Here is a 26,932-nt window from a genome sequence, read left to right as displayed (position 1 = left end):
TTAGAGGGTTTAGGTGGCGACGCCACAAATATCAGGGGGTTTACTGATCGTTTTTTTTATCAGGGGGTTTGTCGTAGATACCCCTAAAGTCAGGGGCCATGAATGATTATTAACCTAAATAAAAGCATGATTACTATTAACGGAAAAATAAAACCATTAACGGCTGTTGGAGAAAAAAAGTTATAAACGGCTAGGATTTTTTTAGAGAGAAGAAAGATTCATTAGATCTAAATTAAAAAAAAATTATGGTCTATATATTTTTAGAGATTATTTACAAAATACCCTAATTTTGAAACTTATTTACACAATTTTTGGCCATTTTTTTTAATTTTTGTCGCTACCTATTTGACTAGCTTATTTATAAAAGTACCCATTATATATAAAATTTTTTATCTCATTTTAGGTTAAATTTTCACATAGCCATTGTTTTTTCTCTCTTTTCTCTCTTTTATTTCTCAAAATTCTCTCTTATTTTCTTCTTCTTTTTCGTTTGATTTTCAGTTTGTCTCTTGCTTTTTCGTTCGTTTTTTCTATTCGCGCTTCCGTTCGTCTACTTCCGATGAATTTCTCGTCGTTTCCGGTCGTTTTTCCATTCGTCTCTTCCGTTCGCGCTATGGATTTCTCGACATCGTTTTTAGATTTGTGTAACTTTATAGATTTTTTTTGATGATTAATTTAAACATTTTATAAATAAATTATTATAGATCTATAATTTTTGTGTTTATAAAATTCTTCTATTATTCATATAATTATTTTGTCCTTTATTCGTAGATTTGTTTATTGCTACGATTTTGTAAATAACAAATTGATTTAAGGTGTATTTGTAGTGATTTTATAATATATTTATGTTATAGTGTATTTTTGGTGTACTTATAGTATATATCTGGTGTTTTTCGGGATATCTATGTTTTTTGGTGTATCTCTGTCTTTTTTTAGCATATGTATGGTGTATTTACAATGTTTATGGTGTATTTGCAGTGTTTTTATGGTATACACCACAAAAATACCACAACAATACCATAAATACACTATATATACACTATTGTTACACTATAAAAACACCACAAATACACCATATATACACACTATAAAAACACCATAATTACACTAAAAGCAATGGATACACTATAATATACTAGTTACACTAAAAGAATGATAAAAAAATAAATAAAAATTCAGAAAAAAATCTATAAAAAAAGAATAAATTATGAAAAAGTGAAAAAGGTATTTGTGAAATTAAAAAGAAAAAGAGATATTTTTTCGTAAATAAAAAAATTAGAGAAAGTAAAAAAACTGGCATATAAAGTTGTAAATAAATTAGCGAATAGTGTATTGTAAAAAATAACCACATATTTTTATACTTATTTGATATATTAATAACAAAATTGAATCAAATCATATTATATACTATTTTCTCTAGCCAATAATATTTGTCGATTTGACTATTTCCATATAGATTGAAAATAATAATAACTATGTCTTACTAAATTGGCATGATTTTCACTACTTTTATGTTTATTTAGCCCTATTAGTCTCATTAAATTATATTATTGATAAAAAATAATAAAAATATATATTTATTTTAAAGCGATAAATGATATAAACAAACTTCTTTTAAAAGCCATAGCAGCGATCTGATATCAACTATCAATAATATCGATAACAAAAACCCTAATCAACTTAATTAAAATCAAATTCAACTAAAACGAATTAAATTTTGAATATTTTGAATATCTGTCCAACCAATTAAATATCAATTCACGCTAAATGAAAGGATAGATTCATTCAGTTGGTGTAAGTGTAACTAATCAAACCAAAATGAGATAATTCATTAATCTAAATCAATAAATATTTACTAAAAAAACTTAGTAGTATATTAAATTTATTTGTCCAAATTAAAATAATTAGGTCAAATATTATAATCACATCAAATAAATTCATGTGTCTTACACGTGTAGCCCATCTATATATCTCAATAATAATACTCTGTTAATAGTAAATTAAATCCACTAAACCAAATGGATAAACATAATCACTACAATAATAATTTAAATTACCCAAAAAAAGTTCTTACATAGTTAGAACAAAACTAGCAAGTGGACAATTTCCAACCAACGGCTTTTGCCATAAGCTTTGGCTTTACACGTTCCTTATTCCCAAAATGACCTCATTATTCTCAAACAACTCCACAGAGTTCTTCCTCAATACGCCGTAATTAAACCAAATGACCATGTACATTTTCGTCTACAAAAAGAGTTGGCGTCACTGACAAGAGTATTATGGTATGCCGTGAAAGCGAGGTTAAAAGGAAGCAGATGTCTCTGTTTCTGATGTCGCTGTCTTTGTAATTTCCGTTTAATGTTTTTTATTTTTATTCCCTCTCAAAAGAATTTTTGATTTCTTGCAAACAAAGGAATTGAATTGAATTTTGAATTGAATTTTGAATTGGGAAATGATGTTGGCTCAGAGACGAGTTATAATGAGTTGGAGACGAGTTGCTAAATCGTTGCAGTCACTCATAGCTCACTCGCTGCTGTTCAGTTTTACTCTGTTGCTTTCTCTTAAGCTTCAGCATCCTGGTTCTTACTCTTGGGGGTGAGTCTTTTTATTTTCTTGTTTTTTGATTTTTTGTTGTTGGTGGTGTTTGTTTGGTTGCTGAGAAAGTGAGGGAAAAGAAAAGAATAGAAAGTTTTGTGACATAGTATTTTGTTGGTGTTTTTTGAATTTTCCAGTTCTCTCAATTTTGGAAATTTTGCTAATTGGGAAGTAATTTGATCAATTGCATTGATCAGAGGGAAAATTTGTGTCCTTTCTAAAAAAAGTTGAGGTTTTTTATTTATATTTTTATGGTGATGAGGACTCACTCCCTGAGTCGAAACCAAGATTACTGTCAAATTCCGGGATGTGGGCCGCCCGGGCTATAATGGCCAGCCACAACAACTCCATTTGTTAGAAAGGGCGTAACCGGGTTTGAACCCGCGATCGTGGCGCCCAGATAGCTAGCTGAAGCTTAGACCACTAGACCAAACCCGTCAAGTCAGCTCTTTCATATATTGGTTCTCTGTGTAGACATCCATTTTTTTGAAAAACACATGATTACAATTTTCACTTTTTGGAACTGATGAGATTTTTTGCTCATGTTATTGAAATTGTGATCTTCCTTGGAAGGGGGTTTGTTTTTGGTTTGTGTCACTTACATGCTAATTCCGTAGCGCATTCTAAGTTTAGAGTTATTTAGACTTTAAACTAATATGCAGTATTTTGCCATAGACTAGCTGCTCAAAAAACAAGCAAATGCATAAACACTGTGAGATAGTTGCAGGATATAGAGGTGTGTTGGCATCTTTGTGCAAGTGCATAGCATTTGTTTTTGACTCTTGGGAGTGTAGTTGTCATAGATGATGATCATGTAAGTTACTACTAATGTTGGCATCCTTTCTGTTTGAGTGATGCAGGATTATTTTTGCACCTCTGTGGCTCTTTCATGTGGTGGTTTCACGTGGCCGATTTTCCTTTCCTGCTCCATCTATGCCCAATGATCGACATGTATGATAAACTGTTTTCGAAATATTGTAAATATGTTCTTTGATCAATTGTAGTAACAGAATGAAAATTTTCTTTCTTATTGACAGTGGGCACCTTCTCATGCTGTCTTGGCAACTCCATTGCTTATAGCTTTTGAAGTACTCCTTTGCATACGATTACAGAGTAGTTATGGTACATGGAAGAATCTTTAATATGCATACTCATCTATAGTAACTATTGGAATCAACTTCTAGTTGTTTATCTTTTGACATATTCTTTTCCCGTTTCCTTTGCATTCAGTTATGCAAAATATTTAAATATATAAATAATTCAACTTCGCTGTCCGTGTTCATATTGTTGCTAATGGGCATTTACGGGTTAAAGTACTTCTTTAAATGTTGTCCAATTTATGGTTTCTCTTTGATTGCAGTTGTAAACTTGAAGATTGTTTTTCTGCCGCTGCTGGCATTTGAAATAGCAATCTTAATTGATAATATAAGGTACATTTAATAACCATATAGAAGGTAATTTTTATTACCATCTATTTTCTTTTTAACATTTTTAGGTCATTCTTTAAATGCTTAGGTTCTAACATGTTATTGTAATTTTGGCGCCTTACTTATTTGTGGTAGTGTAAATTCTAATAGCGTGCTTTTTTTTTTTCTCCGGGAATAGTTCATTTGTAATGTATTTATTTTATCAATGTCTTTGGTTTATTTAATGGACATGGTCACTTACTTTGACTAAAATGTGAAACAATGGGATCAGTGATATCCTCGTACTGAAGGTGTGCGCTTCATTTCATGTATAAAGCAGGGCATGTTATTTTGCTCAACTTGAATGTGATCAGGAAAGGTTTACTTACTGTGTTATTGGTGGTTAGGTTTAGATTTACCTTTTTAGTGATTCTGTAAGACTGCAATAAGTTACGTTGTGTGGGAGGCTAAGTAGTTGGCTCATTAGGTATTTTTTGTTCATGCACATGCAATTGCAAAAGCATGCATATTGTTTACCTATCATCTAAATGGGGAGATATGGTTTGGCGCATAGTTATTGTGTGGATATGAGAATGGGGAAGATTAGTTTAATGGGATCAAACTGTGATGGCGAATATCTAATGTGCATATCTAGGCTTACAAACTTCCTTTTCTTGGTGAAATTTGAATTGTTATAGGATGTAATGTGGCAATGGGTAAATAGTTTAAATTATGCACACCATAGCTATACTTGCATATACTTAAGCATTTCTTTTTATTTTCAAATCTTAAATAGGATGTGTAGAGCTTTAATGCCTGGAGATGAAGAAAGCATGAGCGATGAAGCAATATGGGAGACTCTTCCTGTAAGTTTAGATATATTTTCTATAGTTTAAAAATTGTTTGTGATATGCATGCTTAACATCCATCAGTTTCATAGAGGTAATACATTAAAATTAACTCCAACATAAGTCTTAACATTTAAACACTTGTGGTGCGATACCTTCGAGAAGTGTTGGTGCTTCATATAGCTTAGAATACTTATCCAAGTAAAGGTGCTTCTTGCCATTGTGATGCCATGTGGACTGAACTATGGCAGTTTATAGTTGTAATGTTGTATTGCTCTCTCTCTCTCTCTCTAGACAGTAGATACTCAATGCTTTTTAACAAAATGAAAGAACTAATTTTCCCATTTATCTTAAAGTAATCAATTTGTAGACTTAATGAATGTTTTCAGTTATGGTGCTTGTTGAAAAACCTTTACCTTTGCTCCTTGATTCCAGTTCTTTTTCCATTGTTATTGACAAGCTTGTTCTGCGAATCATAAGAATGTAAATTTTGGTGATTGTTATTGACAACTCTCCATCATACTTGGGAATGGGACTCTCAAACTTAGCTACTACGAGTGTATTAGCTTTTAGCTTTTGAAGGTTAAACTCTTGATATTATTGATCTACTATAAGTATAGGAAATCCTTTTTTCACTAATTACTGTATTAGTCAGGGGCCTACAAACGACAAAAAATTATCTTTTGTCTGACTTCATCCTGGCGAAAATTTAATCTTTTGAGCAAGTCTTGAATGATCCACCAAAATTTGATGCGAATAAATGAATTTTAGTTTTATTGCCTCCAAGTTTACAGTGACATGACCATTGTTATTACTCCCTTGTTATATCGTTAGTTAAAGAGAAACAAATATTACATGTTAGGTTACCTGGTCAAATATCCGATAGTTATGATGAAAGAGGAAATGTACTGTTTGGCATTTTCGATATTTGTTATCCCCAAGAATACTGATATGCTATTGTCAATCTCTTTTCTTCTAGCACTTTTGGGTTGCAATATCTATGATCTTTTTCATTGCTGCAACAGTTTTCACTCTTCTCAAGCTATGTGGTAAGTTGTTTATATCTCCACTAAGTAATTGTTTCATGAATGGTATTGGCATGCTTTTCTTATTATAAATGTTTTCAAATTGCACATTTTTGAACTTTATTGTGTTATATAATTCTTTCCAGTTGACATCTACGCAACATAACATGATAACTTATTACTGCACTTTGGATTTTGCTATCAATTTGAAACCTTCACGGTGGGACTTTATTTGAACAGCATAGCTTTCTTACTACATTCTGTCAACATTTTCATTACATGTGCAGGTGATGTGGCAGCTCTTGGTTGGTGGGACTTGTTCATAAATTATGGGTATGATTGTTTTCTTTTTACAGTCAATCTTCGATGATTTGTAAGATTGATGCTTATTCCATGTGCCAGCGCTTGCTAAAATTATCCCAAATCTCTTACAGAATTGCGGAGTGCTTTGCCTTTCTTGTGTGCACAAAGTGGCATAATCCAGCAATTCACAGGCATTCACATATTGGACAATCTAGTTCTTCAATGACTATCAGCTATATTGACTGGAATACGGGCTTGATAATTTCTTCTGATGATGACCGGCATCAAAGTGGCAGATTATGTAATCTGCAGGACATTGGTGGACATTTTATGAAAATTCCTCTAATTGTTTTCCAGATCATTCTTTTCATGCGCTTGGAGGTAAAACTAGTTTTCAGAAGGAGGTTGTTTATACTATCTGTTCTTCATTAAGTCCAGCTCGTATTAAGAGCAACTTTATTTTTTCTTCTCAATTTCAGGGTACACCTCCCGGTGCTAAAAATATCCCTTTTCCAATTCTTTTTCTTCCGCTTCTTTTGGTACAAGGAGCCGGGGTTTTGTTTGCTGCATATAGACTTGTGGAGAAAGTTGTTATTTTACTACATGGTAGAGCTGGTTCTGACACGTACCTTATGGTTGTATCAAAAGCTCGTGAATTTCTCGGGTTTTTGCACCATGGATCAAGGTAATGTGTTTGTTTGGTAATATAAAACATGAAGATCTTTAGATAATTAACTTTCTTCTACTTAGTATTTAAAATACTACATCTGGCTACTCATTGCTTATAGTTCATTATTCTTGACAGGTTACTTGGTTGGTGGTCAATTGATGAAGGGAGTAGAGAGGAGCAGGCCAGACTTTATTGTGCTGGAGGTTCAGGGTATGTTTCTTATATCTGTTCCTTTTGAGTCGGAATTCAAGTGGCATCTATCTGTGCCTATGTAACATGGAAACTCTGATACGGAAAACACGGAATTAGAATATAATGAAATAATATCTTTTACAAGATATGTTATAAATCTAAAATTTTGGTGTTTCATAAGCATTTATATAAGACGTGTTTGTGGTTACTTCCCACACGTACGGATCGTTTTAGACATAATTTCATTTACATGTGCACACTTAGATTGCCGAAGATTTAATATTGAAATTTAAAAACTGTTCTCATGGGTAGAATGCATTTGCTGCACATTAATTCACATAAAATCGAGGTTCATTGAATGTCATGCCCTTTTCACGTTATTAGCTCTCCTATTAACTCTCCTATTACGGCCTGTCATCTCTATGCTGCTTAATGTAATAATAAATATTTCGACTATAAAGTTAGCAAAAAGTTTAATTTTGCTGATCTTCGTTTTTATTTTTTAATTCAGCTATAATACATTCTCACCGGACACAGTGAAGAAGATGCCCAAATCGGATCTCGTCGAGGAGGTTATCTTACAACTTCTCCGTGTGTTAGCAATTCTTTATTGCTTCCCGTGCTCTATCTAAGTAAAGTGAAGAGTAAATGTAAATCTCAAAGTTCTTTCTATGATAGATATGGAGATTGCAAGCTGCCTTGGGCGAGCAAACCGAAATCACTAAGTTTAGCCAGCAGGAGTTTGAAAGACTTCAAAACGTATTAACATTAAAGACGAGCAAGCTAGTTGTCTTTTTTTTTTTTTTCAATTCTTTAATTGCTCATTCACTAACTTGTCGAATCTACCAGGAAAAAATCTTATGCAGAATTTGCTTCGAGGAGCAAATCAACATAGTCCTCCTCCCATGCAGACATCACGTCCTTTGCAGGTACGTTGATTTGCCCTGCCCTTATTTCGAGATTATAAATATCGAGACTTGGCTAACACTTGTAGTAATTCAGCACTTGCTGTGAGAAGTGTAAAAAATGCCCAATATGCCGGGTGACGATCGAAGAGAGATTATCTGTATATGATGTATAATTTTCCAGAATACGAACAAGATGGCTAGAAAGCTTCCTTGCTGCTCATGATTTTTAGATGTAGCAAGCAAAGAGAAGATGGCAATTCTTGGGTTGCAAGGCCAAAGGGCTGTTGGTACATTGCAATTGTTTTTCCAGTTCTTATGCGAATTATCAGATTGTAAATTGTTAATTGTTTCCCAACTGGAAAATCATGTGTGGTTTCATACTATATATTTTGTAAAACTATAGTATATGTATAGGTTTCAAGTTTCAACAACTTCTATGTACCTTCTTATTTTTTTCTTAATAAAAGTAGTCGATTGAAATATCAATTTGTTTCTCTAACTTAGTTGATTTAAATCAGTTTGTTTCGTACACAGAATATTGACATTAAAATTATTACCTTTATTGGTTTAATGTCTCAGGAAACTTCGATATTTTAGTCTTTTTAATTTCACCCCGACGTAGTAAATTCGTCACTTGCATTCAAACTCACATTTGGGTCTTAATTGTGCTCAATATTATAAATTGGAATTTTTTCATTCAAAACAAATCTAAAAAAACCTTATAAATTATTTATTTGAACTGTTTTCTATTTGAAAAAAAATTAAAATGAATGACTTGTTTAATTTTTTTTTAATAGAATAAAGATTAATTTAATATTTGTGGGTACAGTAGAAAGTGAAAGGTATGGATTTTGATATAATTGGTGATTTTACTGAAAAGGGACGAAAAAGTCGAGGTTTTTGGGACATTAGGCCTATCTTTTGTTAATTGGTTTCATGATTTTTATTAAATATTTCGAGTCCTGTTGAGCTGAATCTCTAACTTACTATTTCTCATAAATTAGCTCAAATTTTAATGGGATATATAAAATACAAAAATAATTCTGATGTTTATTCTGAAACTCACCTGATTCTTTTGTATTTTTCAATCTCAAATATGACTCTCAAGTTCCGTCCCTTAACAAAAAAAAAAACCATCCACTCCTTTTAACCTGGCTGATGTGACAAATGTTTCCTGCCACGAATCTCCACCGTGGCACACATTAAAATAAATAAAATTCTAATGTCTAACACATCAGATTGAGCGGCAAAACATCGGCTTTTACTCTTCTAAACCACCTACGGAAATTGAATTAACTCACCTCTACAATATTAAATCGTTTCCAATTACACCAGAATTTCAAACTCTAATGTTCATCCATAAACCTAGAATTTTTAAAATTGCATGAGAACTGAGAAGCCAGCGATTCCCAATTAACTAAAGAAGAAAACGTGGTGCATATTCTTATTCAAGCATCTCGTTCAATGTCAGATCGGCAGAAAAGTATTCTAACTTTTACACCTCGTTATGATAATGAAAATTCGTACATGAAAACAAAAAGAAGAATAAAATCATGGTCCTCCTCATCCATAAAATCCTCTAATAAAATCTACCACGACAAATAACAAATTAACCGAAATAAACAATCATCAGCCAATAGTACAATTATAGTCACTTTAATCCCATTATCTTATCAGCCACACAAACATTAAATAATTTTAGTTTTGCCATGCAGAACTATGCACAACTTGTCATTATAAATTGTTCAACCATATGATCTGGAGCAGCAGCCACAACAGCATTATTTTCATCTTTAGTAACATTTAATTTTGTAGCGAACTCTCCATAACATTCCTCCAAGCTTCTAAAATTTTCCTCCGGATACAGATTGCAAATCTCGACCTCATTCGGTCCGTCAATCGAAAAATTTACTTGGCATCCCCTTATAAAAATATCGTGTGTCAGTGCTGCCACAATACTTTCCGGTATCCGCTTCACTGCAAGAACATTTAAATTAACGAGAAGAATCATTTCCCGTCATTAGTTATTTTTATCCGCGGAGAAATAACAGGGGACCATATGACGAAAAATTTATCATCATTAAAGGATTTTAGCGAGGGGAAACTGACTTTCAATGACGGTAAATACATCCGTTATAGGATGTTTTCTTTGTATTGAAAATAAAATTAATAAGGTTAAAAACAGAGTAAATTTACCCGCGGCTGCACGTAATAGATCGTTTTCGGTAATGGTGGCTCGAGGGAGGATCCTTCCAATTTTCTTTTCCCATAATGCTGCGAGATCGTTCATGTTGTAGAGATTGGAGGGTGGTCTAAAATGGACCGACTTGTTTATGGTTCGAACATCATCAATAATTTTCATTGTAAATTTTCCGATATCGGTTCCGGCAACAAAGTAAGCTGCAACCAATTTAAAATCGTGATCATAACTAATCCATTTTAATTTCGTTTTATATTAACAATAGAATTAATTTACTATCCTTTAACTCTTCCAAAATGTATATTTGTATCACTTTTATGATACTAAATTACTGAAACTAAGCTCTAATTTAAATATAGTATCTTGTTAACTGTAATAAATAATTGGATTTTATAGAAAAATTAGTTATTTATAGCCATTTAATATTGGGTAATATTAGTATTCAATTAGTATATTTTAAATAGAACTTAATCAATTTTTTTTGAGAAATAATCAAAATATTTTAGTAGTGCATAACGTGTAATCTTTAGAATTTTTATTAAAAATGTAATTAATGAATTTTAAATAGATATAATAAAAAAACTTCCGATGCATTAGTTTAAGAATTAACAAAATGTAAAAAGAAAAAAATATCACCAGGTTAGCAATCATTGTAAATCTTTTTATAAGAAAATATATTTAATTTAAAAACATTTTTTATGTAAATTTTAACAAAATTTTAAATTAATGAAAACAATTATCAATTACTATAATTATTATAATGTATTAATTAATTTTATATTGTTTATAAAAATGAGATTATTTAAATAATAATTTAGTTTTTTTATATCATAAAAATTATATATTTTTTTATCTTAATGATTAATAAAATTTAAACAACCATCAACTGTTAATTTGTTTTCAGTTGAGCCTTTTATATTTGAAACTGTTTCAATTTGGAAAAGCTAACAACAGATACTACCAATCATTCACCAAATACATGAAAAACCCTTTTCAAAAAGCAATAACTAAAATATACACTAAAAAACTGAAACAAAATCCACTATATTTACTTAAATAGTTAATCCGATTGTATATGTTTTCATATTTTTATTATTATTAAGAATTTTTTTAACCTTAATGGAAAAAGTAAATTTCACGATCTTAGAAGAATTCTGCAACGTATTCTCACTAGCTATAGCTCATTGTTCAATTTTTTTATTTATGGGAAAAATTTACACATAATTAAATGAAGCGGATAAAATAATTCCATAAAGAATACGATTCGATTACAAATTTAGGTTTAATCTGCTAATTTGTGCCTTTCTTTATAAATTATATTATTAGTGTCTAAAAAGGAAACAAACGAGACAACCGTTTTTTATTATCATTTAAGATCTATTTTTAAGCATATTAGACGAACATTACATTATTGAATTAATATTTGATAAAATAAAAATATTATAATCTGCTGTTATTGGTAAAATTAAAATTTAATTATCAAAATTTAAAATCATTCCATGAAAACGCTATAATTTATTAAATTTTAAAACTTTAATCCAAAATAAATTATAGACTTTGATCTTACCTTTGGTGGTACCATCGCCATAGATTTGTAACTGATCGAACGGTGGAAGAACATCGGCAGGATGAGTGTTATCATAGTAAGGCCACGAGGCAATGGAATTGCAACAAATGTACGTGTATGGTATACCATAATTTTCAGTCAACCGCCTAATCTTACGCTTCGTCCGGTACATCTGTAGTCCTGGTTCCACTGGATCAGTCCTATCCACATCGTGACCAAATTCTGATGGCAAAAATCTCTGCAGACACTATTAACTTTTATTTTTTTGAACAGAATTTATTTATTTATAAATAATTTAAAAAAAATAATAATAATAAACAAATAAATATATTTATAAATAAATTTTATATTAACCAGATTGCATTTTAAATTTATTTATTTGTATAATTATATTGTATTGATAATTTGATATTTTAATTAGATCTTTCGTGTTAAACAAATAATAATGATACTAATTTTAAATTTTTAATAATTTTATTTTAATAAAAACAATTATATTAGGGGTAATGTATTTTTTTAATTCATTAGAAAATTATACATAAATTATTGTGTGTGTGTGATTACCTTGATGGTGCCAACAGCCTTAATAGCATCGAGTAGGTTGGCTTGTTCCAATATACTTGCACCACCTACAGCTGATATTACTATATCAATCTTATATATTTTGAGTATTTTTTCTATTTTTTCTTTATCATTAATCAACCCCTGAAATCAAACAAAAAAATTATTACATTACAAATATTAGATAGTTCATATATTGCTAAAAATACTGACATACATGCAAAATTAGAGCTCCTTTCTCTTCAAGAGTCTTGAGATATTTTGCCTTAGAAGGGCAAGTCGGAGTTGATCGAATAAGAATATACGTTGATCTACCGGAATTTACACTAGCCAAAGATAAAAATCGACCAATAAAACCTAAAGCTCCAACGATGAGAATCGAGCTTTCGACAATTGGAAGAGCTGTGTGAATAGTCATAATATATTTTTTTTAATGTGAAAAAGATACAATATATTGTAATGATTGTGTTTGAAGAACCGACGAGGTTGGAGAAAAATGTGATAAAATTTTGAGTGTTATATAGAGAATATCAGGTAGTTGTTGGTAGGGTTTAAAATGATATCATTTCCAAAAATGCAAAATTTCAAAAAAGAGTATGAAATTAAAAGTCAGATGCAGCTACCCTTCAGGAGAGTTAGGTTTTATGGGTAATTGATTATTATGGTATACAAGTTAATACAAACTACCCTTTTGTTGAATTTAAATTTTATTTCAACGTAGATTTTTCAGTTAAAATTTATATGTGGCAGTCGGATTTTTTCACATGATAATTGTTTTTGCTTTTCCCAAAAAATTATCACGTATACATTTTTTTTCATTTTAATAAAGAACTTTTAGACTAAATTATGCACATATAGCAAGTTTGAGGGTTAAAAGGTAAAATTCAGCTGCCATTTATGCACTTTTTTCCATGAAATGTAGCGTTTAAAATAAAATAAAATTTAATAATTAAATTAAAAAAAATCAATAACCGAATTAAACGATCAAAATATATAGAAAAAAATAATTTGAATACTTTCGGAATCAATTACACTAGGTTTTATACTGTTTTCACCTTATTCTATTTTTTTCATCTGAAATTGAATAATTCGTTGTTTGCTGGTCAATCCAAAATTATATGGATGAAGATTTTCACACTCCACCATTTATAATCCCACTTCATAATTCATATGATTAGTCCAAAATAACCTTCACTTAATAGTCTATGGGAAGTTCTTACCTAAACCCGGTTTATGAAAAATTTATGGACTCATCCAATGAGGTGTTAGAGAAATGAGAAGAAAGAGAAAATAATGAGAAGAGAGAGAAAATTGTGTTTGATTTCCTAACACCTCATTGGATAGGTGCATGGAAAATTCATGGATGGATCAGGTTTAGGTAAGAATTTTTCTAATAGTCTAAAGAAATATAGAAATCTAGATAGCATATGTAAAAATTCTTCTACTGTTAATTTGATTCTAAAAACAGACCCTTGATTTATTTTCTGCTTCAACAAATACAAAATAATTTTCTTACATATTATTATTTTTTTAAATTTTTTTATTAATTTTATCAGTAATTTTTTGAATGTTTTTTAAATTCTTTTAATAAATATTTAAGAACATTACATCATTTGAGCTTAAAAGTTTTATCAAGGGTAAGTTAGACTAATAATATTAAAATGAAATGTGGTTATTAATAATTAGAGTGAAAAAAATGTCCACCTAGAACAAACGAGGGGTTAAAATGGCCCAAACTCTTGAAATGAAAAAAAAAAACCATTAGTACTTAACAAAATGGATCAAAAACATCCGGAGAAAGAGGATATCATCTCCCTACTATATAAAACCGGATCAATTCACCCCTAATTTAACTGACATCTCTACTTCATTCCGATTGATGTACACCGATCGGAAACCAACGACGACTTTAGCACCCCTCAAATACCCGTCTCTGTTCGAGAAGGAGCTGCTCTTTCTCCGGTAAGGCAGAGCACGGCTCCTCGGACGGCGATGGCGGTTACCGATGAGTACGGGCGGCGGTTTTTGGTGGGTGGAGATGTTTATGAAAAAATTAATTAATATGTAATTTTTTTGAAATTGTAGGATTTTTTTTTTAAATATTCAAATACTAATTTGAAGATTTTTTTATCATTTTTTTTATAAAAAGTGTGTTTTAAACGCAGTGTGAGAGTGGACGAGGTGGGAGAGGGGTGTATTTGATCGGTTTGGTATAATAGTGGGTTTGTTTGAGCCGGTTTCACGGTTTTGGGCCAGTTTAATCTTTTGTGCCAAGTTGAGGGGTGAATTTATCCTTCGTTCATTAATTGGGTAATACTAGAACTTTCTAATTGACTCATAGCTACATATATTTCTTAAGTTTGACTGATAGCTACACGTGTGAAACTTTCCATAATTTGTCAATTTTGAGTCCTTCTATTAGACATTTAAAATTGTAAATTGTATAGTGATACTTTCATCTTTATTAGATCTTACTGAAAATTATAATGATATTTGTTAAAACTAATAATTACATTTATGTTTCAGTTATAATTATATGTGATATAGAACATGTATATTTTGGTATAGCTTATTTTTATTATTAATTTACCGGATCCACTATATATTATTATTATTATCATTATTATTTATTACCAAAAACTAGAAAAAACTTTTAATAATGTGAAAAAATACATTCTATATCTAAAATTTTCAACTCTTTCTAAAAAAATAAAACGTTATATTTCGTACTTTCTTACTATAAATGCGGCAAAAGATATAGATAAGCCTCTGTGGTGGGAGGTCGGAAATATTCAAGTCTTGTGATCGATGCTTATTCACCAAGGTTCTTATAATTGTCAAAAATGGTACAAATTAATTTCTCTTAACTTTTAAAAGTCAACAATTAACCCATTCAAATAATAGACCATTAAAAATAGATACATGTCTAAGTTAAATTCTCAAAAAAAGAAAAATTAAATTAATTTTCTTTTCATTTTGATAATCTAATTTTAACCAAAGATTAAGAAACTAAATTAAAACTTGGCCCTAAATTAACTTCGTAATTTTATTTTTTTCTTCTTTATCATTTACTATCGCTGCTGTTTTTTCCGAAGAGTCTGCGTAACGAGGAACCATCGTTATTTCATCACGTTACTTCCCCCGTAACGGTGGAGGCATTGGCACTAGGAGAGGCTATCTCCATGGTTGAAGGTAAAGAGCCCAATTTTTATGAGGAATGTACAAGGAATTTTGGGCACTGCTGGATTGTAGATAGTTTTGCTAATGTATTTTTTGCATTCTTTTCGACTTGTGGACATATGTTAATCAAAAGAGTTCGTAGATACGGTAATTTTTATTGTATATTCTAGTTTAATAGATGTGGCTAGATTCGAAATTTGTGTAATTTATATGTCTTCAATAAAATTATAATTTTAGTAAAAAAAAACAGAGAATTATATGAATCAGTCAATCATTGACCAATTGAATTATAAAAAATTATTGATATTTTTTTAAAACTACCAAATTCAATATAATAAGATATATTCATATTTTTAATTATATTACCTATAATTAATCACTCCATAATAATAAAAAAAGGCCAAATCTTTCATAAAAGTTTCACAAAAGTCCTGACCTTTCAATTTTGTCGATTTTGGCCAAAAACAGATTATTTGATTTCAATTGTGGCCAACTCTCAATTTGATTTTAATTTGCCTATGTGACGCCTACGTGGCATGCACATATATTGAAAGGTCAGGACTTTTGTGAAACCAAATAATTCATTTTTGGCCAAAATCGACAAAATTGAAAGGTCAGAACTTTTGTGAAACCAAATAATCGGTTTTTGGCCAAAATCGACAAAATTAAAAAGTCAGGACTTTTGTGAAATTTTTGTGAAAGGTTTGGTATTTTTACGATATTTGGCCTAAAAAAAATTAGGTAAAGTAAGTAACTATTTATGATAATTTTTCTTTTCCTATTTCCCTCCTTTTTAAGCATATAGTACAGAAAAATCACTAAAACACGTTTTCAAATTTCAAAAAAAAAATTATAAACAAATACTAAAAACAAAAACTAAAAACAAAAACTAAAAGTGGAAAAATACTTAAAACCTGAGAGTCAATAACTCATTACTTTTTAGTTTTTATGATTCAAAGAATCAGAGAAAAGAGAAGCAACACATGCACTTCTGAATCGATCATCACTAACCAAAAATACTCTCATGGCTGGGTAATCATCTCATTCTAAAAGATGTTATTTTTATTTTGTTGTGAATTTTTATTACTCACTTCACTTGCTATAAATTTTTACAATGATGCTAATTTACACATACCCTTTTGGAATTTGGCGTAAAATATTATCTGGGTAGTTATCATCTTGGTAGTTAATTTTGTTTTTGTCCTGATGCAATTTTGATTAATTTTTATGTTCTATGATTGGGTATTTTATTGCATTATGAGGTAATGTTGACTCTCTTTTTTCTTTATTATTATGTTTGACTCCTTTTCTGTTAACTTATAATGATATAGAAGATACCAACATTTTCATGGTTGATTCTGGTTTTTGGGTTCGATGATTTCACTGGCTGTTGTTATGCTGCTTGTTTGATGGGTTTTATTGCAATGGGTACTGCATGTGTGTGTGTGTGTGTTTGATTTCAGTTGAAGATTGTGTTTGCCATGAAAAGTTCAGATCTTTTGAACTCAAATCATGAGTTTTGAGGGGCAATTTTGGTTTTAATATTTGAATGCTATTATCTTTAAGCTCGATAGCTCGGACACGGATATGGAGAAATGGGACACTCGAATACGAACGCTGCAAAACGGTGTTATTTAAGGTTTTCTATGTATAAAATGATTTGGTGCTTCAGCTTCCTTTATTTTGTTTATGCCAATGATTGTTTCTTCGGACTTCACTTCACTACACTTGATTATTAAAGAGATATCTGATTATGATTGTTTCTGATCCCTCGAGAATGAATGATTACTTAATGTGTGTATGGCATATAACTTGCTTATTTACTGATCATTTTATGCAGTCCATCATGGCTTGTAGACGGGAACAGATTTGCTACAAAAATCAAAAGTGCTTGTCATCCAGAAACGGTGACATGGAAGAGCAATCCATCTAAACCTTGCCCCAATTGCCATCATATTATTGACAACAATGATGTATTGCCAACTTATCCTTCTTTTTTCAATTTGTTTATTCATTATATTTCATCTACTCTCTAGTTTTTTTGGCTTGATATCTTTCTTTAAGGCGTCGCTTGTTCTGCCCAATTACTTTGCAATTTTCACATGAAGTAGAATTGTTTACCTAGTTGTATATTCTATGGCAGGGTTTTGGCCAAGGAATATGCTTTGATTTGTTTAATTAGAAACTGGAATCTCATTGAAACTTTATCTTTTGAAAAGTTTCAATTGGATTGACAACTTTTTTTTAAGGAGATGCATACTAGTCATACGCTTGCATATAAAAGTTGCACAATGAACTTTTTCTTAGTCCTGTTATTTATTTTTCTATCCAACATGCCTGTAGGAATATAGCAAAACGAAGATACCATGCTTCATGTTCTATTTTTGGATATTTGCAGCAGCTTTATCTTGCCGATTACTTAATCCTGTTTCCTTTGTCAAGAGAAGCTAAGGCTTTAAATGTTCTTCTAGCATAACCTTAGGCATTCTTTATTCCTCATATCCTTTTCTATTGACAGTGACTGCACTTCGCACATTCTTGAGCACTTGATATTATCTTTGATCTAGATGCCACGAAGTTAGCAAATTCTAGGTGTCATGCATGTTCCCATGTAGTTTGAAATATATGCATCAAGAGTTTTACTGCTCATCTCTCCCCTCAATTTTTCTGTAAAATCTGTGCACCATCGATAGATATATAAGTATCTAGAACCTTCCCGTTTGCAGGTTACTCAAAAGTGGCCTGGATTACCCAAAGGTGTGAAATTTGATCCGGCCGATCAAGAAATTATTTGGCATTTACTTGCAAAAGCTGGTGCAGGAGGTTTTGAACCTCACCCTTATATTGATGAGTTTATTCCTACTGTAATCAAGGATGACGGTATCTGTTACACCCATCCTCAGTATCTACCAGGTTTAAATTCATGAACTGAACTTGATTTTCTAATCTGAGCTCTATTCATCTTAATTTAGTTATAGTTCTAATTTTGTAAATTTTAGGTGTTAGGCAGGATGGAAGTGTATCTCACTTCTTCCACCGAGCAATCAAGGCCTACAGTACTGGGACTCGAAAGCGTCGAAAAATTCAAGGTGACGATTCAGGTGATGTTCGATGGCACAAGACTGGCCGGACTAAACCAGTGATATTAGATGGAATTCAGAGGGGCTGCAAGAAAATTATGGTTCTCTATATGAGCTCAGTCAGAGGAGGCAAAGCTGAGAAAACTAACTGGGTCATGCACCAATATCACTTGGGAACTGGTGAGGATGAGAAGGATGGAGATTATGTAGTTTCCAAGATATTTTATCAGCAGCAGTCGTCTAACAAAGGTGACAAAATTGAAGATGATTTGCTTGAAAATATTGATACTATGATTGTGAAAGTGGATCCCGTCACTCCCACATCTGTGATTCCTGAACCTCCACGTACAGAAAGGAGATGTCCGGATTTTGACTTGGGAAATGAGTCCATTGTTTCTAATGTTTGTGCAGAACACCCTCAGGTAAGACTTCTTTTCTCCTTTATTTCCTACCTTGCAGTTTAAAGTTATAATATTATATCCATATCTCGGTTTTGGTTTCAACAATATTATGCAATGTTTAACCATATCCTGTGATCTAGGATATTTTTTACTGCAGAGATTTGTTATGGTACGATGGATGCAGAATTTGTAATGAGTAGTTTTATAGATTATATTATGATTACATTTTAGATTAAAATCCTGTCTAATTGAGATTCTGACGGATATAATTTTCCTCTTTTCCCTAAGCATCCTGATATGGAAGAACATGTAGAAATTCAGGTTCAACCTGAATGTGACAATCCTGATTTTGATGATCAACTGGAGGTTGAAAATCCTAATGACATGATGGATAATAATGATAATTATGGTGAGGACGGACAGAAATGGTGGGACAGTGAGTCGCAGAATCTGTTGAATTCACAACAGCTTGTGGAAGGCCTTTCGTTGTGCGATGAGCTTCTGCAAAGCCAATCTCCTGACAGGTACGGAAATGGGAATGAAAGGGCCAACAGAATACCCCGTCTTGCTGATTATGCTCAGTTAGGACCAGAGGACCTAAAGAAGGATCTTGAGGAGTGCCAAAATCTTGTCCTTGATCCAGCTAACATAGAACTCGATACACCTCCAGATTTTAGACTAAGTCAGCTTGTACGTCTCGTTTGCTTTCGACATTCAACAAATTATACTATTGCTTTATTTTCTCTAGTAGTAATACACGTTGCTACATTTTTGTAGGAATTCGGATCACAAGATAGCTTTATTGCGTGGGGTGGTGGTAAGATGATTGACAAAGAACGGTTTGATTAACTCGGACAAGCATCATCAGGGCAGTACATATCATTTTGCTCCTCTTTTTTTTGTATGCTTCGCCTGTTTCATCCGCTTTTTTGAAACTGTATCATTTTGAGAGAGAACTCAAAACTGTAAGTTTGTCATGGCGAAGTAATGGTTTAAACAACCTAAGCTGTAACTAAATTTGTGCTAACGCTACAAAACAGATTGAAGTTATGGTCTTTCTGTTTTGATAAGGCTTCAAGCAAAATTCTAGAAGCCTTATTGACTAATTTTGCTGTAATCTTGGTTCCAGAGCGTAATGATATAATGTGCATACAGTAAACATCCATTTCTAGTCAATTAACATGCCTTATAATGGAGACATTAGCATGCGAATTGTTCACTACGTAGAATTATGAATTTTTTTTCTCGATTGTGTGACATGTGGCATAATTGGATTTAAGATCTCTATCAATTGGTGATTTTTAGTTAGAATTAAACAATCTTTACAGGTTAGTGATTTTAATATTCAATAATGTCACGTGCCACATTATCAATATTATATAATCATGCGTGGTAAATTGAATTTGCGTAAAATTTCTCCTTTTAATGTTCAAGTTATGGAAAAAATTCTCCCTCTAATATTCAAGTTTGATCCTGCAAATGACTCATATTTGCACTATCAGAAGCAAAGTAGAAAACCGTGTGGACCATGAAATAATTGGAAAAATTCATGCTATGTCAATACCAAATAGAAACCCTAATGAGTAGGGAGTGTGCCAACAAAAACTGAACCAAATTTGAATCAGTAGATTTGGCTCAATTTGATAAGTAGGGTTAGCCATAAAACTATCCAAAAAAAACACACTTAATTTTTAAAAATACGCTTTAATCCTAAAATTTTCATCTTTTATCTAAAATAATGAAAATCTTCACTTATTATGTTTTTTTATTTTTTCTTATAAAAAAATTATCGTACATACATATTTGACACTTGAAATACATTATCACTATATTTTTTTTATATATCTATGATATGAAGCGGAAAAAATGAAAACGTTTTAGGCGCTAAGTGTCCAACAAAAGCGTAGTTAAAAATATTTACGTCATTTTAGGTTTTTTTTTATATTTTTTTATTTTGATTCGGTTCGTTTTACGGATTAGAATTTTCTCAAGTTCATTTCAGCTTCAAATTTTTTTTATCTTTGTTTCACAGACCTCCAACTAATGAGGTATGAGTGGGTTAGTCAATGAAGCTAAAGGGGGAGACAAATAGAGGGTTGGATCCACCATTGATGAACCTATTCAGCCATTACAGGTTGTAGTTTAAGTTGGCTCTGAAAATGGCTGGAGAAAGAGACCACTGATGGGATCAACCATTGGTTGGTCTTGCTGCTGTGTTTCATAACAGTGCCATTATTTGTAGGGTTAGGTGGATTAAGACTTATCCTAGTAACTCTCTTGGCTGCCAGCTTAGCATTATGTTGTAAGGTATTAATGCCTTAGCTAATTAGGTACCATGTAGGGTACCAAAATAAGGGTAATATCTAGATTGTAATCTCACAATATCAATTATTGCCTTAGGTTTGAGTTTTTTTAGTACATCGGCGGTCGAGAATTTATCATCTTTATAGCGATAGTAAGAGAACAGTAAAACGTCGTACTTAAATACATTCAGGCCGGATTCAATCAGACCTAACTCTTTTCAATATAAAGTTAAATTCGGTCTACTTGCGGACATAAAATAATAAGTCTAAGACGGACTTGCTTCAAACCGAACTTGATGAAAAATATATGTCTAATTTCGATCCAAATAGATCGGATCGGGCAGTTTTACGACTGAATGAGCAGCTGTAAATTTGGACCTGCATTGTACAAAGAAAACAGGTTAACCTACACTTTTGGTCATCGTTCTAACACAGAAGAATTATGATTGCAAAAGCATTCACATTTGTCCTTAAAAAGTGCTATAATGACCCTTACTTTTTTCTTGCTCTTATTGGATCCATTATGCAGCTAAAGAACAGACAGATAGGGCCTCTAACACCCTGGATAATTTGGCTCTAACAAAAATAAATGCCAATTTCAGCTCACAATACTTTGAATCTGCAACAGAAATTAAATTAGCACCAATTATGATGATGTCATGAATATTTATCAAGGTATTGGTGAACAAAATAAATTTATGTTATGTTTTCTGATACAAATTTTAATAAAAATAACCATAAAAAATTATGAAACGTTGGTTAGGAAATTTGTTATAAAATAGACTTATTTGTTCAATAAATTAGGTTTGAGAACTAATAATGGCATATGATTCTAATTGACATGTAATGATTAATTATTGAATCGGTTTGAACTAACTAAATCCTTGCTAAGTAATGGTGGGTATGCTACTAATGATAAGCTGATTCTAAAATCTTGACATATATGGAATAAAATTTGATTTTGTTCTAAATGATTTGACAATTAAACTCCCATCATTACCTAAAAATGTTGTGATTATCTAACACTAACTAGCCAACAACAAACTGTCTTATCTACTTATATTAATTAATTTGTATATATGTTAGTATGTGGGTACGTTTTTTAGCAAAATTAGAAGTAGATTCAACCCTCTTTAGTGTAGCCAGAACAGTATTATGCCTTGCTAGCCAACTACTTGTCTTTTATATTGCAAAGTGTTAGTTTTGTGCATGTGATATGTGAATGTTTGTCATTTCATTATTTGTTATACTAATAATTCTTTTTTGAGTCATTTTAAAAATATATTCTAACTCTAAAGAATTCATCTTTACCTAAAAAATTATTTTTACCTTTTATGCTTTTTAACAAAAAATATATTACATATATATATATATATACTACATATTTATTTTTGCCAATATACATATCGCATATTTCAAAAACAAATTCTTAATACATTTTTGATGTATCTTTGATACGGAGCGGATAAAATAAAATATTTAATTGTGGGGGAAAAACTTTTCTAATATCAAGTGGTTTGTTAAAAATCATGTTTTGTAAATTTTGGCTAGTTTTATGCTATTTATATAATTTTTTTTAGATTCAATCTGATCTAAAGCTTTCTAAAATAAGGTTTAATAGAATTAAATTGAGACAAAATAAGAAAAAAAAACAAATTTATTTACTTTTAAATTAGGCTAAACTGATTTTAAGGTCTTTGAACTATACGTTTTTTGTTTACTAGATCCCTTAATTTTTATTTGGCTCTCTCAAGTATCTAAATTTTCATTTTTTTGTTGCATCAGGTCCCTCAACTTTTATTTGGCTTCCTCAGATCCCTAAATTTTTATTTTTTGGTTCCTTGGGTCCTTAAATTTTTGTTTTTTTTACTTCATTAAGTCCTTAAATGGATCTCCCTTAAAGGACCTAATGAACCAAAAAACAAAAGTTTAGGGATTCGAGGAATTCAAATAGAAGTTGAGGAATCTGATGAATCCAAAAATAAAAGTTTAGGGACCTGAAGAAGCCAAATAGAAATTAAGGGACCTGATGAATTAAAATTGTATAGTTTAGGAACCTCAAAATAGGTTTAGCATTTAAATTATAAGTTTTAGATATGTTTAATTTGAATGGATGAAATTAGACCCAATCGATCCTATTATATACACCTATGATCTATCGACGAAAATGACTGGTCCCTCATTAGTTTTATTATTTCTCAAGTGAACCTTATCTACATTGAGTGGTCTGCCTAAGCTAGTAGTAATCTCTTCGCTCTTTTAATAATTTATATTAAAACAGGTTTAAATGGCTGTGATCGATGATCAATCAAATCCCATCAAACTTCTATTTAATTTAATATTTGAGATTTTAATTAAATCCTCTCAGACCATATGGTCAGCTCAATGCAGTTCAGTTTTTAAAATCTTGCTTATTTATTGTTGTGCAACCATAATTTTCATAGTCCAAGTGAAAACTACTTATTCCTAAACATAAAATTGACATTTGATTTCATTAACCAACAATGAGTGTTAGGTAACGGTCAAGAATTGCAGATAAAAAAATTATGTGATGATTTATATTATATGAAATATTTAAAACCAGTTTTCTTATTTCTTGCGTATTGAAATAAATTAATTTGCATAGCAGTTAAATAAACTTAATAGCAGCTAAAAATGTATATCCAAAATCATTTGTTGCTTCTTTTTAGTTTTCTTCTAATTTTGCCATGTTTGGTGTTGCACCAACATGACTGCATGAGTTTTACATAAATGAATTAGAAGAAGAAAAGAACAAACAGCTGCACTAATCAAGCAAAAAACAATGCAAGCTGACCTGGAAAAAACAAAAGAAAGTTGTTTGATATTGTTTTTTTCAAAAATTATTTCATTGATGATAATAAAAATTACAAATAAAAATAGTATTTTTAACAAATTAAAAAAATATTTTAAAATAATAATAGGAGTTGTCAATACAGTTATCGAACATGACTTTATTAGAGAGACTGGTAAACTGAAAGGAAATGCAATTGTAGAAGAAGAAAATGATTGTACTCCAAAAATATTATCTCAATCTAAAAATTATATTTGTGGAGAGTCGAATATAGTATTTTCAGCGGTGGTTCCTATTAATCAGGACCACCGGCAATAATAAAAACTTTGAGTTGGAACTTTCAAGGTAACATTCAATAAGTCTAGATCTAGTTATTTTAGCCTATAAATTTGGGGACCCTTGGTAGTTAGATTAGCCTAGTCGATGACTGTATTTTTTACAGCTCTCATCATCTTTTTTTTAGAATAGTTGATTCAATGTATTTAGAATTAACCGTTCATGTAATTTTCGTTATTATTAATGAAAATTTTAACATTTGCGACAAAAAATATTACCTAAATATATATATTGTTCAAAAATTGAAAGTACGATGTTGAAATTATTTTATTCTTAAAGTTTCAAACTTTTCAAGTCTTACTTCCACTATGATCCGCTTGATCCATTAAATCTTTAACTTTCTGATCTTCATTTTCAATAGATCTCATAAAAAATAGATCAAATACATCTCAAATTTTTTTTATTCAAACACAAAAAAGTATCTAAATTGATAAATTTATTTAATAAAAAAAATACTATAGAGATAAATAATAATTTGAGTAGAAAAAAAATAATTTTTTTAATTAAAAATGGAAATTATCTTCTTCACTTTTTAAAATATTAAAATGGGGGAAAAGTTTTTAATGAGAAAGTAGAGATTTTTCTTAAAAAAGGAAGGAGATGTGTATTTCTCTCCTATCAAATAACCTAAAATACATTATATCAAAAAAGGTGTATATGTTTACCAAAAATTATACTAATTCAAATTAAATTATCGCCATTTGGTTTAATTTATATATTTCTTTAAAATTTTGTAAATACCGAAAAATAAATTCTTTTAATTTAATTCAATTTTTATATTTTTAAAAATAAATCAATTTTACATTTTCCACCGTTAAACTGAACTTATGCACATTTTAATTATGCTAGCTAACACTATTTTAATTGACGGTTTCAAAATTTATAAATTTCACATAATTCATGAATTCAAATAAAAAATTACTATTTAGTTTGATAAAAAAAATGATAAAAATTTATAAACTGTTAAAATTTATTATTTTTTTAGAAAAAGTCATTCGATTTTCTTCTTATTTCAACATTATTTATTCAAGAAGAATTGTTAAAATATTTAATTATTTAAAAGTTATCTCTATAAATTAATATATTATAAATTTTATTCAAACAACTAATTTTTAAATTTGTGAATTTTACATTTCGTATTTTAAAATTTTTCAAAACGTTGTGTAAATAATTTTGTCGGGTTCACATATTTGTTTTTGGAATAAAGTGTGAAAATAGGGTTAGAAAGAGAGACATGGATGGTGGTGGTGGGGTTTAAGATTAGGGAGGCGCACGTGGGCATCATCAAAGCTGCTATTTTGACCCAATCAATCATCTTCTTCTCCGACTTCTTTCTTAGGGTTTCGGACGCTGATGTGAAAGGCGCCATTATCTTCTGTGGCCGACAACACAATATTAATTTGTACCTCTTCTATTCATTTGCAATTTTGGTCCCATTTTCTAAGAATATCTCCGTAAATTTTTTCAGAAAAGTTAAATATCAAAAGCTATACCACTCTTTTTGCACCCATGAATGAGATCAACACTTTCAATGAGTGGCAATACGAAATCAACAATTATAAATTAGTAGTATTAACCAAGTATTATAATATCTTTTACAAATAATTGATCGAATTTTGTCAATTTTTTTTGAAACTCAAATAATCTCATGAGATTAAATCCGAAGCAATTACATGTGTAAGAGATTCAAAAAAGACAGAAATTCAATCCCGATGACCTGACAACAAACGGGCGTATTGCGCTCAAATGCGTAATCTGATTCGCAGATCGCCTTACAAATAAAATAGAATAATTACAAAATTGCTTCGTTATCTCATCACAATCTTCAATTACAATGTCTGAATGAAGACGTGCATTATTTCGGATGTCTAGAACTACTTCGAGTGCGTCCGACTCAACAACAACATTATTCCACTTCTTTATCCAACTTAGCGCTTCTCGAATTGCAATAGCTTCTACTAGCCGATGTGAAACGACACCAGGAAGATGAATAGCACGGGCTTGAAAAAACTGGCCTGAACTATCTCTAATCACCACACTATTACTGAAGCAAGCAGCATCGACGTTCATTTTTCAAAACTTAGGATTTGGCTTACGCCATTTAATCAGACCTTCTTCTCTACCCAGACTAACTTTTCGCTGATCTTCTCTATCAAAATTAGCCAGCCTCCAAGCTGCCAAATTATAACATGCACTGTTAAGCACTGCTTCAACAGTTCCCACTTTACTGGCCTAGACAATATTGTTTCTATTATGCCAAATGAACCAGCAAATCATGGTGGCTAAACAAGCTTCCTCCTCCGGATCCACGATAAGACCCACTCCTTAAGATCCATGTCTGACTGCATCAGCAGTTTAATGTTGGGGGCACTCCACACATCCACAGCAAAAGCACAATCACGCATCAGATGGATCGAACTCTTTAGCACTGCCCCACAAATTCTACATTCGTGTTGGTGATTCTTCTACCTGCAAGGGCCATTGCCGTAGGTAAATGGTAAGAACAAGCACGCCACAAGAAGTTCCTAATATGCAACGGGACTTT

The 26,932-nt window shown here is 31.0% G+C and overlaps 3 protein-coding genes across 8 annotated transcripts; 2 read left to right on the top strand and 1 right to left on the bottom strand.

Moving 5' to 3' along the window:
* The first annotated feature begins 2,305 nt into the window (after positions 1-2,305).
* LOC126673792 (uncharacterized) lies at positions 2,306-8,433 on the top strand. Of its 5 annotated transcripts, none has more exons than XM_050368061.2 (14): positions 2,309-2,595; positions 3,456-3,546; positions 3,633-3,717; positions 3,956-4,025; positions 4,798-4,867; positions 5,829-5,898; positions 6,162-6,207; positions 6,309-6,558; positions 6,657-6,862; positions 6,983-7,057; positions 7,551-7,611; positions 7,718-7,798; positions 7,889-7,968; positions 8,042-8,433. In XM_050368061.2, the coding sequence occupies exons 1-14, from the start codon at positions 2,453-2,455 to the stop codon at positions 8,118-8,120; spliced, it is 1,407 nt and encodes a 468-aa protein (XP_050224018.1). In that variant the 5' UTR covers positions 2,309-2,452; the 3' UTR covers positions 8,121-8,433. The 5 variants fall into 5 exon arrangements, with proteins under 5 accessions (XP_050224019.1, XP_050224020.1, XP_050224017.1 ...); XM_050368064.2 differs by adding an exon at positions 3,271-3,331 and having other exon boundaries at positions 2,516-2,595; positions 7,889-8,141; XM_050368062.2 differs by lacking the exon at positions 8,042-8,433 and having other exon boundaries at positions 2,306-2,595; positions 7,551-7,630; positions 7,889-8,021.
* Positions 8,434-9,584: 1,151 nt separating this feature from the next.
* On the bottom strand, positions 9,585-12,818 carry LOC126674438 (leucoanthocyanidin reductase-like). Its single transcript, XM_050368880.2, has 5 exons — positions 12,493-12,818; positions 12,279-12,419; positions 11,715-11,952; positions 10,144-10,347; positions 9,585-9,924 (listed from the first exon to the last, which is right to left on the bottom strand). Exons 1-5 carry the CDS (start codon positions 12,691-12,693, stop codon positions 9,665-9,667), a joined length of 1,044 nt encoding a protein of 347 aa, XP_050224837.1. The 5' UTR covers positions 12,694-12,818; the 3' UTR covers positions 9,585-9,664.
* A 3,520-nt stretch (positions 12,819-16,338) lies between these two features.
* Positions 16,339-20,095, top strand: LOC126674948 (SUPPRESSOR OF GAMMA RESPONSE 1). Of its 2 annotated transcripts, none has more exons than XM_050369501.2 (6): positions 16,339-16,487; positions 17,296-17,428; positions 18,182-18,368; positions 18,455-18,957; positions 19,225-19,626; positions 19,714-20,095. In XM_050369501.2, exons 1-6 carry the CDS (start codon positions 16,480-16,482, stop codon positions 19,783-19,785), a joined length of 1,305 nt encoding a protein of 434 aa, XP_050225458.1. In that variant the 5' UTR covers positions 16,339-16,479; the 3' UTR covers positions 19,786-20,095. The 2 variants fall into 2 exon arrangements, with proteins under 2 accessions (XP_050225458.1, XP_050225457.1); XM_050369500.1 differs by lacking the exon at positions 16,339-16,487 and adding an exon at positions 16,779-17,094.
* Positions 20,096-26,932: the final 6,837 nt, after the last annotated feature.

The sequence above is a fragment of the Mercurialis annua genome, linkage group LG3 (genome assembly GCF_937616625.2).
Source record: "Mercurialis annua linkage group LG3, ddMerAnnu1.2, whole genome shotgun sequence".
NCBI lineage: Eukaryota > Viridiplantae > Streptophyta > Magnoliopsida > Malpighiales > Euphorbiaceae > Mercurialis > Mercurialis annua.
This window is presented reverse-complemented; position numbering and strand designations above follow the sequence as displayed.

Coding starts and splice junctions, on each gene's coding strand:
- LOC126673792 (XM_050368060.2), top strand. CDS start 2,453: ATGATGTTGGCTCAGAGACGAGTTATAATGAGTTGGAGACGAGTTGCT. Junction 2,596..3,455: donor CCTGGTTCTTACTCTTGGGG/GTGAGTCTTTTT, acceptor TGAGTGATGCAG/GATTATTTTTGCACCTCTGT. Junction 3,718..3,955: donor ACGATTACAGAGTAGTTATG/GTACATGGAAGA, acceptor CTTTGATTGCAG/TTGTAAACTTGAAGATTGTT.
- LOC126674438 (XM_050368880.2), bottom strand. CDS start 12,693: ATGACTATTCACACAGCTCTTCCAATTGTCGAAAGCTCGATTCTCATC. Junction 12,420..12,492: donor AAGGAGCTCTAATTTTGCAT/GTATGTCAGTAT, acceptor GTTTGATTTCAG/GGGTTGATTAATGATAAAGA. Junction 9,925..10,143: donor TCTATTACGTGCAGCCGCGG/GTAAATTTACTC, acceptor ATGTTCTTGCAG/TGAAGCGGATACCGGAAAGT.
- LOC126674948 (XM_050369500.1), top strand. CDS start 17,051: ATGGGACACTCGAATACGAACGCTGCAAAACGGTGTTATTTAAG. Junction 18,369..18,454: donor CCATCCTCAGTATCTACCAG/GTTTAAATTCAT, acceptor TGTAAATTTTAG/GTGTTAGGCAGGATGGAAGT. Junction 19,627..19,713: donor ATTTTAGACTAAGTCAGCTT/GTACGTCTCGTT, acceptor ACATTTTTGTAG/GAATTCGGATCACAAGATAG.